We start from the raw sequence: 14,298 nt of genomic DNA on the forward strand, positions 1-14,298 counted from the left end.
AATGAGAGAGGGAAGGTTCCCCCTGGGGCGGGCCCTCTCCCACGCTCGGCGGTATCCCTGCCGCACCCTCCTCTAGGGGCCCAGCTGGATTGTAGGCAGCAGAGGCAGGGCTCTCCCGCTAGTCTGGGTGTGCTGGGGGGAGCGTCCCTTGGGCCCGAGCGGGAGCAGTGGTGGACTGAATGGGAGGCGGGGGCGGCTTTGGGCACCGGGCAGCCAGGGGCGCCGGCGATGACGGGGCCAGCACCCTGCCGGGGCTTGGGGGTCCCGGATGCCTCTCCGTGCCGGGCCAAGGGGCAGTCCCTCCGGACATGCCCCATCGCCCAGCAGAGGTAGCACCGGGCCTCCCCCGTGGAATAATGCACCTGGTAATGGGCCCCTGGTAGGGGATCAAAAAGGACCCCTCAAGCGCCTCTCCGTCCCGCGCTGCTGGCGGCAGTTGCAGCTGCACTTGCCAGCGGAACGAGAGGACGTGACGGAGGGCGGGGTCTTTGCAGCCCGGTGAGAGAGGACTCAAAACAGAGATGGGCTTCCCCAGGGTAGAGAGGGCAGGTAACAGGGCGGCATTGGGAAGGAAGGGAGGGACGGAAGTCAGGACAAAGCAGACGCCCAGGTCGCCCAGCGGCTCCAGGGGGACGAACACGCCCCCCACTGCCGGGCCCTTCTCCACCGCCTCCTGGGCGGCGGCCTCCGATACCAGGAAGAAGACCACCTTCCCGTACATTTTGGAGGCTGCCACAATGGCCGTGGGCCCCACCTCCCTCGCCAACGCCCGCACATACGTCTCCACATGGGGCGAGGCGGGCACCAGGTGGCAACGGACGCCGTGCTTTCTGGTCATGGTGGGAAAGGGGCCCTGGCCGCTATAGCTGGTAGCAGAGGCGGTGGGCGGCAGAGATGATGTAGCAGCAGGCGGGGAGGCTGCCGCCACCTGGGCGTACGCCCTGGGGCCAGGGGAGGGACACCCGCAGAGCTGGTGGGGGGTGCAACGGGGTGGGACGCCACAGCCAGTGGCGGGGCTGCGGAAGTGAGGGCAGTCCCTGCCATGGAGGGCCTGGACTTTTTGGCAGGGTCCTTCCCCTTCTTCTTATCCTGGCCCTTCCTGCCGGCTGGAGTGACTCCCCCAGAATCTGAGGGGGGGAGGGAAGTGGCAGCAATGGAGGTCACCCCGGTGCCCGCCGCTGCCGGCGCCCCGGAGGGGGCGGTGACAGGTGGTTTGGCAGCAGCAGGTGAGGTAGAGGCTGGGGGGGAGGTGATGGAGGGGCAGGTGGGGGAGGGGTATCTAGAGCTGCTGGAGGGGCCCCACATGTCGTGTCCCCCGCCATAATGAGCAGGGAGGGAGGGAAAAGGGGAGGCAGGTCAACCATTCCTCCCTGCTCGGCTGCAGGCAGGGGAGGAGGGCGCCAAAAGGGATGGGCTGGACAGGGTGGCTATCAAGGGCTTGTAGGGGACAGTCACCGACTCAGGGTAGGAATCCAGCTCCTCTAGCTGCACTAGGGGAGGGGGGTCATAACAATGTTTGGGGAGTGCAGTGAGATCGGGGCAAACTCAAACAGGGGAAGGGCACAAGCACATGGGAGGGGGCATGGGCGCACTGAGTAAGGGGCCAATCAGGGCGGGGTATCACGTGGGGAGGGGGGAGAACCAGGCTGGAGGCAGGACAGGGAACCAAGGGGCTGACTTCAGAGGCGGAGGCGGGGCAAACAAACAAAGGCTGCAGAGGGAGAAGGGCGGGGCAGGCAAACAAACTGAAGCCAGCGAGGTGCTGGGGTAAAGGGGAGGGTAAAAAGGCTGCAAGGGGCAAAATGGGGCAGGGAGCCAGGGACAAAGCTGGGGGCTTGCTGAAGGGGGTCAATCCAGGATGGGGCGGGGGGGTGGCACATGCACCCACGTGCGCTTGCAAAAGAGTCAGTGCGGGCTGGCTGCTGCTTCAGGCCCAAAAGGTGGTGAAAGGGGGTGGCAAGCCAAGCAAGCAGCGGAGTCCCGGAGGCAGGAGCTTGAGGCAGATGGTAAGTGTCCACTGGGGGTGGTGGACGGGGCAGTGCCGATGGTGGTGGTGGGGTTTGGGGGGGGGACACACAGATGGACTGGGGGGCAGACTCCACGCCACACCCCGTGTCCCCACAAACACAGTCAAAACCCCCACCACAAGAGCACAGTTCAAAAGTTACTCAGCCTTCAGGCCCCCTTCACAGTGGTCTGCAGAGTCCCTGTGCCCTCCCCCAGCAGCAGAGGGCCTCGTCCCCTCTTCCTTCGGGGTCCAGCAGCTCCCAGGCAGCAAAGGCAGCAGCAGCCCCAGGTAGCAGCCCGGTGGCCAGGCAGGCAGAGAGGACCCCTCACAGGTGGTGGTGATAGTGGTGGCCACAGCAGCAGTAGCAATGGCTGGGGCAGGGGTCTCTCACTCCCCCCTCTGTGGAGTGGGCCGACACCCCCCCCCCCAAGGGGCTGTAGTTGGAGCAGTAGTAGCAGCACCCAAGGGTGGGTGGGGGAGTCCAGCAGCTAGCCAGCAACCAGGTAGCAGAGAAGGGGGGTGGGTGGTGTCCGGCCCAGCCAACGTAGCAGTTGGAGCAGTAGCAAGAGCCCAAGGCCCAGCAGCAGCAGCCTCCCTCCTCCCTCCAGGCCAGTCGGGTTCAGCAGAGGAGCCGAAGGCGAGTCTACTGGCCACTGGATGAACAGGTTTCTGTTCCCTGACTGACCAGAGCAGGGGCTGCTCCAGGCTAATGAGTACACCTGACTCCAATTAACCTGCAAAGAATCAGGTGAGGCCATTAAGCTAATGTGACCATCTGACTCTAGTTAAGGCCCCTCTGATAATATAAAAGGGCTCACTCCAGTCAGGCAGAGAGGAAGTGCAGCTGAAGGGCTGGAGACACCCTCAAGTCATTAATGAAGACACCCTCAAGTCATTGGTAAGGTAGCCCTAAGGTAAGGGTGAAGAAGGGAGAAGCAGGAGAGCTGTGGGGAAGTGGTCCAGGGAAATGTAGCAACTCTGGCAGTAAAAGGTTGGCTACCAATAACTGCTACCATTAGAGTCCCTGGGCCGGAACCCAGAGTAGAGGGTGGGCCCGGGTTCCCCCCAACCCACCACTACAGAAACACTTCCTGGGAGGGGAAAATAGGCCCCTGTCAAGACAGGAGGCTAAAGTGTTTTGGCATGAGACCATAGGAGCAACAGAGACTGTGGGAATTTTCTCACCAACCTCCATTACTGGCTTATGATGAAAAGGGCTCAGTAGTCTCTATCCCTGGCCCTAGAGAGAGAAGGGCTACGTGGAGGGTTGCAGTGAGCCTCTGAAGCTAGCACAAACCACCTGGAAACATGGGACCCATGGGGACAAGGTCGGAGCTCTGCCACACATCATATAAATACAACATAAATGATAATGGAGATTCAGAAAAAGAGGTTACAGATCTTGATTAAAAGTCACAGTATAATCAATGTCAATGAGTCCCAGAAATGAAGCTAGTGCTGGCTCAGGGAACATGCTGTAGGTGAATCTAATTTTAGAAACAAAAAAAGTAAGAATAAACTCTGACATTGATATTAACAAGTGGGTATCAGCTGAAAAAATCATATTGAAGGCATGCTAAGGTCACAGTCACAATGGCTCAAGAATGACTGCGAGACTCTAACCTTCAAAATGAGCAGAGGAAGCAGTGAACAGACACTCAAGTAAAGAGCAGAGATGCAAACCATACTAGGGTCTGTGATCAAAACAACATACCAAAAAATGACTGCACTAGACATGCAAAGAGAGAAGCAGGATTCCTAAAAGGACAAGTGAAGAGAAATGATCCCAACTTCACCGTGAACAGTTGCCCCAATTTTTTTTATAGTAGCTATTTTGAGGAGGTGAGTGATGGGGCTTGGCAGTCTGTGCTAGAATGGTACAAAGGTTGCCATCATAGAAACAGGTATTTCTGTTAGATGGATATTGTCACAGCATTTGGCATCTAGCCACGGGTGCAAATGAATGACACTCATGATGAATGTCACTTCACATATCAGCTAGCAAGTGTGCTTGGAGAAATGGCCATTATTCTTCCTCTATAGCCCAACAGTCATCCATGGAAAACATTTCAGCTCAAGCAGCCCGGAAACAGAAGGTCTGACTACAGCTGTGAACCCTGTGATGCTGCTACAGATCTGGGCACTGATGTCTTCATGGCTTGTATATGTATACGTGGTTTCCCTAAGCTCCGTTCCCCGTCACCTATACTGGACACAGTCCTGGGATGTGGAGCAGATCACTTTATGCCTTCTTCACTCTGGCAATTTTTGAGTAGCCACCGCAGGACATCTGAAATCAACTAACAAGCAGGATCATCTGCTATCACTATTAGCCACCAGGCACCGATGGGCGGACACCTTAGCTTCAGATTAGAACCAAACCCTTAGAGATAAACGGCAAGTGCTTTGACTTTATCAACCTATTTTATTTCCATAAACTACTACTTCTTAAAGTAAAATATTATGGCTTAGTATTAGACTATACGTATTCGTTGTAAGATATTTCAAGAGCAACTTCATGCTTAACTAAATGAAAGGGTAAAAAGTGAGTTGTTACCTGCATAAATGACAATTCCTATTGCAATCTCAGTATTTCTGATTGTACAGCCACGAAGCAAAAGGCTTTCACTTCCAAAACCAATCCGTTTGTGATCAGGCTGCTCCCTACAAAGAAGAAAATAAAATGATATGATTTCCCTTTGTGTTCTGTTCTATGTATTTTTTTTCCCTTCAGGTTTGAACCAGTGAATTGTGACGACTGAGAAATGTTTCACTGTATCTGGCTTCAGTCAGGGATCCACACTGGAGGTGTATAGAAGTCTTTGTATCTTATAATACAGAACCTGTCTGTATGGACTAAAGCATCAAAATTTAAATCTGAAGATAAATTATGTGGTTGGAGCCTCTGATTCTGTTCTTTGCCTGGCAGATTTAGTATTTAATAAATGAAGATAAGAGAAACTGTGCAATTTAACCCACAATTCAGAGGGAATTATTAGAGAAATCTTATAGGTGTTCTCTCTCCGAGGTTAATGATTAAAATGAATAGATTTTATAATATTGTAGAAGCACAGTTGTACAGATACCACGTGTATATAAATAATATCCTTTGTCTGCTGTGGTTACCATTCAGGAGCTCATCTCTGTGATGCACCAGCTGGGAGGAGAGATTTTTCAAAAAAGCCTGTGAGTCTTCCCCTTCACTGTATTATTGATTCCAGCATTATTCCTCCTTGAGAGTCCCAGTTTAGGATGCATATTCACAAGACAGACTTCCTTGCCAGTAAGATGGACAGTGGTGGAGGTTTGATTTACATGCTGAGCAAATCACTATGAAGATATTCCTTCAGGTAAACAATTCATTATCTGCCTCCAGTGACAAAACAGCAAAAGTCTGATGTTTTCAAAGTCTCGATTACACACCAAGCTAGGTTCCTGCTGAGGTTCAAGTTGGGATTTATGATGTGGGTCAGTCCTAATATGGTGGAACTGATATTGCTACTTTAAACATCAGCATTGAACAGGAGGTTCCCAAGTGTTCATGGCTTCCATTTACTTTTTTAAAAATATATGCAGCCTCACTTTTGTTGGTTAAGTATGATATTATTCATAGGTGAGGCCTGATTATACAATACGTCACACCTTGTATAATCACTTACACCTGTGCAAATGAATGCAAGGTAAACGAGTGCACTCACAATGTTTTCAAGCCAGTTTGCCCATTTGTAAATGACAACACAAGGTGCAAGGCAATGAAGAATTAGGTCAGAATGTTTATAAACAAACTCCATGACTGTTAGGAATCACTTTATTCTTAAGTTTCATGAGCTAGGCAAAGTAGCACACGCTCCAGTTTGCAATGTAAACCCATGAATCAGTCATGGGAATGAAGGGACAGATTTTCAAAAGCAGCCTGTAATAGGTGCCCAAAGTTTCTCATTTGCTCACAAAAAAGCAATTTGCACATGAACATCAGGCAGTCAGTGATGTAGCAGTGTAAAGTAGTAATGTGTTAGTTAAACTGCATTAATTTAAGTGTCTTCACTAACACACAAAAAACTCCAGCAACCTCTTTTTTTCCTCGTCTAGATAATGCATTGGTAAGATCATTTCCTAAAAGTCTTTGTGTGTCCCTTTGCTCAAATTTCAATCCAGGAAGGGACACTTTTTCAAGCATGTCAGACAGGCATTGTGATTTCAGCAGAGCCAGTTCTTTGGAGTTACTATAGTTTTATAGTGAAGCTAAAGAAAATAACTACAACTTACAAACGATTCTTGGAGGAATCTCAGTGACGCTCAACCTTTCCAGAGTACTGTACTCCTTTCAGGAGTCTGATTTGTCTTGCATACCCCTAAATTTCACCTCACTTCAAAACTACTTGCTTATAAAATCAGACATAAAAATACAAAAGTGTCACTGAAAAAATGTTTACTTTCTCATTTTTACAATATATTTATGAAATACATTAATTGGAATATAAATATTGTACTTACATTTAGTGCATAGTATATAGAGCAGTATAAACAAGTCACTGTCTGTATGAAATTTTAGTTTGTACTGACTTTGCTAGTGCTTTTTACGTAGCCTGTTGTAAAACTAGGCACATATCTAGATGAGTTGATGTACCCCTGGAAGACCTCTGCATACCCCCAGGTGTACACGCACCCCTGGTTGAGAACCACTGTCCTAGAGCAAATTCTTTGCTGAAGACATTGTTCATTGTATGCTGGGTCACACTCATTTGTTGGAACATCAACTTTTGTTGGAAAATTGCTTAAAATAATGCTGGTTTCCTTTGACTAGGCTTCTAAATTGTCTTAATCCATAGTAAAACTAGAGGGAAGAACTGAAGCCTCATTGATCATTAAAGGCATTAAACTACAATGAATATATTTTGCTGAAGATTCTTCCTGCTGTCCTTGGACCAACATGATGAGAAACACTGAATGGATTCTGTATCCACTAAGCTCGGGAAGTAGTAAATATTTCTGGAATGGATTTCCCACATAAAACTCCTGCTAGAGTTCCAAAATTTGGGGTCAGATCCTTGGTTCCATCTGATTTGCAGACAGTACAGTCGGTGTGTGTGCATAGGCGAAATACAGCCCATTCTTGCATTCCCCTTATGCTGGTGCAGCCTCTATGTAGGGCCAGTTGCCCTGTGCAACAGCAGCCTAATTGAGAGGGCTGCCATAATTTACGCTCCAAGCAACTGGTCCCAAGAGGTCAAAACTAGATCAATATTAAATAGGGGTTTCCTAGCTGCACCTCTTGACTCTTCTAACGTGTCAGATGGGAGAGTAAGTGGAGGATCACCTTACACTGGGTATATCCTCCAGGCCAGATTCATATGGGTTTACACCAATGGAGCAGTACAGTGACTACACACCAACAAAAAAACTGGCCCTTCCTGTATCTTCCAGAAGTTTTAATATTCTCATTGCTCCTCTGAAAAGGCATTAATGTATGCCTCTTACAACCATTTTACAAAAGGTAACAGAAAATAAGAGGCAGATTCTTTCCTCACTTGCACATATTTTACATTAGTATAATCCCATTGACTTCAGTGGATTTACTCTTGATTTCTGCTAGTACAAGAAAATTAGACCACAGTAGGTCATCCCTGGATGCCTTTTATTTCCTGTGAACATACACATAAAGAAACTAGAACCTTGAACCTGAACCACTTTGAATGTTAGGAGAGATTTAGATTTAGACCCTGGCCCAGACAAGTCCCTCTGGTGTAGGTTTCAGGTCAGATTTAAAATTTAAAGGGACCTATATCTGGGTTCAGACATAGCTGAAACCTCATGAGAAGGGGTCATGTGATTCTGGAAACACTGAATCCAAACCCAAGTATTAGCATTGACTTAGTCACAAACTCCAAATCCCATCTACATTGGACCTACAACACAGCTTCCACAGCCCACATTTAGACAATGGTGGAGCTTCTAAACCCATTACTTCCTGTAAAATACTTAGTTTTAAAACGTGATAGTTTAAAGCTCAGAGGTGATTTGACTCATTTATAGAAACAGATAGCAAGTACTTACACGTAACCTTTGAATTTATTGAGATCATTATTTGGCTTTTCACAGACTATGGTGTTTTGGAAAAATTCTGGATCAAATGGAGTGTTCTACAAAAGAAAATACATTGGGAATTAAGTTCAACATATACTTATAAAAATGTAACGATCAGAACATCTCATGGTAGTTGTGACTAGAAAACATGTCTGTGGTTGCTAGCACGGGAAGCCTTTTCTTGGAAGGGTCATATAACATTAGATCGAATGCAACAATCCCTGCAGATCCTCTTCACTACTGCAAAATAAAGATCAATGGGCAAGAGATCCTGAGGGCAAGTTCATGGCTTGCAACATACAGACACATGCAGTTTTTTGTCTCCCATTACTGTATAAAATACGAATTCTGACCTTGGATTTGTATCCAGAGCTTTTATTGAATTCAGTGAGCTGTGGATGCATCCAAAGGCAGAAGTTGGTCAAACGTTGTTGTTAGCTTCTCCAATAATCTTGTTTTGATGAGGTATTTACAATATAACCTTTTTTATGTAAATCAATCCAGGCCTTTTCCTTATGCAATTAACAAAAAGTAAAACTGACCATACTTAGATTTAACTGAGCAGTTTCATCCCATTCAGCATAGTAGACATTTCATTCAATCTTCGGCTTTTCTGGGAGCACTAGCTCCAGTTCTATTGTTTCAACATTTACACAGTACACAAATACCCAGTGACGTGCTCACAACATGATGTGGTGCTGACAACAAACATACAATCAGCAGGAAGAGAAGGGAACAAACTGATTAGTTCATTAAACTCTAACCTCTAACACTACTAGATACCACCACAATCCAAACTGCTTTCCACCAAGCTTACTGAGGTCAACAGTTTATACATGCAAAAACCATACATTAGGGCATGTGGTTTGTTTAGGTAACTTGAAGGTAACAAGGTAATAACCAAGCTAAATAATCTGAGTCCAAAGCACATTTAACTCAGAACACAGCTGTTACTGAGTTAATAGCTGACGGATTGAGAATGGCCTGCTATTAATGCAGAATGTTGTGTTTTGTTTAACATTCGGGTTGGTCAGTTATAATATAAAAGGTAGGAAATACAAAAGATGTAGTTCATAAGGTACCAGTAACATGGTAATATCACACAAATGTAATATTTTCTATTCTTCTTTTTTCCTTGTTAAATATGTAGTTCAATACATTTTGGTTTATGTTAAATCTATACAATAAAATATACAGATTTCAACTATGCTGGGCAGAAAACTTAGTTTCATGAAACATTTTGAAGTTTAAAAATTTGTTTTCATTTCCATGTGAAGGAAAATGAAACTTTTTGAAATTCGGTTGTGGAAAGCAGAGAAAAAGAAACCCCTTTAAATAGCCAATAACTGTGATATAGACCTGGATTTGAACCCAGGTCCCCCATATCCTAAGTGAGTATCCTAACCACTGGGCTATTGGCTATTCTGGAATGGGTTGATTTCCCTCTTGCACCTCCTACTTTCCATCCTGAAGCCAAGACAACTTCCCAGCAAAATTTTTGTTGAAACCAATAAGATTCTGTGAAGCATTTCACTTTTGATGATATAGCATCTTTCAAGAAAAAAAAGTTTCACCAACAATTTTTCAATCAGCTCTAGTTTCAACTCTTCGCACTAAGAAGAGCCTCTCCTACTTATTGTTACAAAGCTTATAGATAGTTTGAGGTTTATGGAACTATAGACTTGATCTAGCAAAACACTTAAGCACGTGCACAAGATAAATTCAAAAATTTGAAGTGTTCAAAATTTCTTAACCGACTTTATGAACTAATTGCGACAGATATGGCAATTTCCTGCAATATACTTGTAAAACCATATTGAATTAAGTTTAAGTATCTTTGGGGTCCATTGTACTCTATGCAAAGTTTATGTACTATTGTGGGCTGAGACTTTATGTAACCTCTGGGGGTCAGGAGGAAGAGAGATCTGATTTAAGGCCTGTCTGATCAAAGGACTATACTGAAGGACATACCAGATGAGAATGGACTTTTGGGACAACATTTGCAAAGTGGATTTCCTGGGAAATGCCTAAGGGGAGGTAAATGCAAGTTCCCCATCTCCAGTTATGCAAAAACCCTACCTTTTGAAGCTACTCTCTGAGGAGAGGATTTTGGTTTGCTGATTACCTGTTCCTGGATACTAGACATCAAAGCCACAGCTGTATTAAGAAATCGATGAACTGCCCAGCTGCTTTCTCTGGTTCCAAATCTGAGACAATTATGAACTAAACCTGAGACCATTGTGGGTTTTGGAAGACTGACACCTACCAGAGTCCAAGTTTGGAGTTGGGGTGACCTCTGGTAGGCTTATTAGCATGTGCATAGCTTCTTTTATAGTTGTTAGTGTTTTCTGTGTAGCGCTTTCATCTTAAGAATAAATGTCCTTGCTTAGAAAAAGTGGTGTAGTAACTTGTGACCGTTGTCCATCACCGCTGTTCATAGCCTTCAGAGAGAAAACACAGTACAGACACTGGCCTGTTTAGGCAGTCTGGCTTGCTGGGGACGTCACGAAATCTAGGCAGGGGACTCCGCAGCCTGAAAAAATCCCAGTCAGAAGGGACATAGATGTGGGTTTCTGCCCAAAAGAGGTGATGGCTGAGGAGCAGGGAGCTTAGAGTGGGTCCCCTCGAGGGACCACAAGGTGGAAATACAGGTGCAGTTGCCCTGAACTGTAACATTAATGACGATGATCTGTTTCATCAGAGGATCAATTGTGCTGAAAGCAGCCTCATGTTTAATGTAATAAAGTAAATATATTCATTTCATTTGCAAAGAGGACTAGCTACAATTTTGGACTGCTGTAATCAATTAAGTAAATAGTCTTAAGAATGCAAACTAACTGTGGCCTGCAATTCTATTAAATGGGAATTTTAATTAGGACCAATTTTTAAACGGTGAAATAAACAGACAAATAAAACTATTAGATTAATAGAAGATTATATTAATTGGAGCATTAGGAGATGAACTGAAACCACAGATCCTCTCATATTGTAAATGGAGTGGAGAATTCAGAACGTGCAGCAGCTAGATAATAGTTACTGCACAATGCAGTTTATTATCCTGTACCTTAATAGCTAGAACAAAAGCTAGTGGGAAGACAAGTGATTTGAAAGAAACAACAGATCAGTGTAATGGCCCATACTGATTTAGGGCCTGATGCTGGGAGGTGCTTATTGCCCTCAATTTCCATTTATCTTCATCAGTCATCTGAAATAATGGAATTTTATTGTTGTTCAAAATAATAGTATGGGCTCTGAAATCTGAAAAGCACAAAACATAAAACCTACTGAGTAAAATTATTTCTTTGTTCTCTCCCCATCCTTTCACAGACATTTTCATCTAAGTACAACTCCTCTTCCTTAAAAAAAAAAAAAAAAAGACCACAATTTGCATTTGATCTTATGAGCATTAACTTCCTTAGACCCTAAAGATCTCTGAGAAATGACTTGTATAACAGCCGTAAGAGTCTCCACTGAATTAAATGAGGTGGGTGGAGTGGGGGATGAACTTGCTGCCAGTTCTACCTAACTACTGAACTGCTGAAGTGAATTAAATATGGGACTGAAAAAAAAAAGAAACATTTTTTGTGGTACAAATATCTATTTGGAGATTTCTGCAATAGTTGTTCCTATTTTTGTGCCTTATGTATATTCTCACTTCCTGCTAACTAAAACATTGATGTTTAATTCCAGGAATTATCTACATGTTCTTTATTTTTGCCCTATTCACAACTATGATTCCAATAGTGCAAATTGTTCCATTCCTCCTGATGTAGCTGATTAAACTTGGTTTGTCTTATCTGACACCTGTCACTAGTATGTTTGAAAAGTCATTCAAGAGTGTGAAGAATACAACTCTTCTAATGTCAAACTGTCTCAATTTTAGGATTTCTCAAAAAGTGGCACCAAATGAATAATTCAATCAGTTGCTTATGAGAAAGGAACAATATGAACTATGCAATAATGTCAACATCAAATATTTAATTTCTCACTGTCCAACATTCAAACTGATGACTAGACAGCCAATCTTCAATTTTAATTCAAATTCACATTTGTCCTAATAGCATACACAATAATATATTGTACTCTCAGGCAGGGCCATTCACAAAGTTATTTTCAGCTTAGTGTGCACTAGAATTGTTTATCCACTAGTTAATATATGCCAAAGTCCTGGTTAGGAACATAACCATAAAAACTCATGGGGCATAAGGGTGGCTGGGAATGCGGTGAAAGCTACACCCCCAAATCTATGCACAAACATGCACCTATTCTTTCTTGCAGAAAGACTGAATTGGAAAGGGTGTAGTGAATTACATTGCTAGTTCTGTGCAGAAGGCAGGTCATCCCTCACCCAACTCTCTTGTTTTTGTCTTGTATCCCATCACAGTCTAAAGGAGATGGAATTCTTTTGACATTGGGAAAAGGCCACTGCAGATTCAGGTGCCCAATGGGAAGCAGAATACCACTTGCAACCCAGAAGGTACTGTCATCTGGTCCTACAAGCAGGAAACACGGTAATATAAGCACTTATTTGTGTCAGATAACATTCATTTATAATTGTGCATGTCTGTAGCACACCTACACAAATCTGTTGCTTACCGTACTATACATTCATGCCCTGAGATGGCATGGATCTGTGGCTGTATGAGACTGAGCAAGTAGTATTCAGCCCTTCAGAACATGCTTATATTGCATTTCATGACACTAGTTGTCATGGAAACAGAGGCAGAATAGCCTGAATATTGTCACATTTCCAACAGGCCTACCTGATTAGAGAACCCTTTCACAACTTGTCTTTGTTTAAGATTGGTCTCCCCATCGAGGTTTGCAGTCTCCAAGTGACAGATCCCATTCTGATCGGAGGAGTACAGTAACAGGATATCAGCTGGGATGATCTCGTTACATTGCAGCTGCACAAAGTCTCCCACTCGCACATCTTTCCAGCACTTCTCAACATAGTCGCTTTCTTTCCTGTTGGGTTAAAGAAGTGCCACATTTGAATAGCCACATGAGGAGCAAAAGGCTATAAGTACTAGTTCTTTAAGAAAAGAAAACCGGGTTATTCCATAATTTAAGCTTTGGTGCATAGGAAAACAGAGCACTGATCTGTAGTCTCATAGCATCACTTCGGCACTTTCTGTTGGAAAGCAAGTTGTGTAACATACGCAATAAGCTCTTTAACCGAAGTAAAATGATACCATGGTGATAACTGTCTAAGACACTAGCATCACCCCATGTCATGTTTAGTCTCTTACTAAACAATATTAGGTCTTTAAGCCTCTCAATGGTGGGCACTTTTAAAAATATCTCATTTTAAGACTGAAGCCTTAAAGATGCACTGAATAGAACTTCTTTTCAAAAAGAAAAGGAGTACTTGTGGCACCTTAGAGACTAACCAATTTATTTGAGCATGAGCTTTCGTGAGCTACAGCTCACTTCATCGGATGCATACCGTGGAAACTGCAGCAGACTTTATATACACACAGAGAATATGAAACAATACCTCCTCCCACCCCACTGTCCTGCTGGTAACAGCTTATCTAAAGTGATCATCAAGTTGTGTGTGTATAGGGGTGGGGGGGTGAGAAAACCTGAATTTGTGCTGGAAATGGCCCACCTTGATTATCATGCACATTGCGTAGAGAGTTGTCACTTTGGATGAGCTATTACCAGCAGGATAGTGAGTTTGTGTGTCGGGGGTGGAGGGTGAGAAAACCTGGATTTGTGCTGGAAATGGCCCAACTTGATGATCACTTTAGATAAGCTATTACCAGCAGGACAATGGGGTGGGAGGAGGTATTGTTTCATATTCTCTGTGTGTATATAAAGTCTGCTGCAGTTTCCACGGTATGCATCCGATGAAGTGAGCTGTAGCTCACGAAAGCTCATGCTCAAATAAATTGGTTAGTCTCTAAGGTGCCACAAGTACTCCTTTTCTTTTTGCGAATACAGACTAACACGGCTGTTACTCTGGAACTTCTTTTGTGAGTTTCAGACATTCCACAGAAAATGCTACATTACTTGAGACTGGAAGGCTACTTCCTTGGGGTTTCCCAACACCAAAATAGAGACACTTGAACAAGTCAGACAAACTTCTCAGCTGCAGTTATTTCAGCTCTCCCTGGTTCATAAATATTGAAAGGTTACGACAATTCTCAAGCTTAGCCCATATGCATAGTTTCAACACATGAAACAACCGAGAGGTACCA

General features: G+C 44.4%; 1 protein-coding gene across 2 annotated transcripts in view; it reads right to left on the bottom strand.

The window, feature by feature from the left end:
* Positions 1-14,298, bottom strand: part of ATP10B (ATPase phospholipid transporting 10B (putative)) — a 247,908-nt gene that overhangs the window by 50,674 nt on the left and 182,936 nt on the right. For both annotated transcript variants that reach the window (XM_073355886.2, XM_073355885.2), the window contains 3 exons: positions 12,856-13,060; positions 8,063-8,148; positions 4,566-4,672 (listed from right to left, as the gene is read on the bottom strand). In XM_073355886.2, coding sequence (XP_073211987.2) covers positions 4,566-4,672; positions 8,063-8,148; positions 12,856-13,060 — 398 coding nt within the window. The remainder of the gene's footprint in view (positions 1-4,565; positions 4,673-8,062; positions 8,149-12,855; positions 13,061-14,298) is intronic.

Source organism: Lepidochelys kempii, chromosome 8 (assembly GCF_965140285.1).
Source record: "Lepidochelys kempii isolate rLepKem1 chromosome 8, rLepKem1.hap1, whole genome shotgun sequence".
NCBI classification, from domain to species: Eukaryota; Metazoa; Chordata; order Testudines; family Cheloniidae; genus Lepidochelys; species Lepidochelys kempii.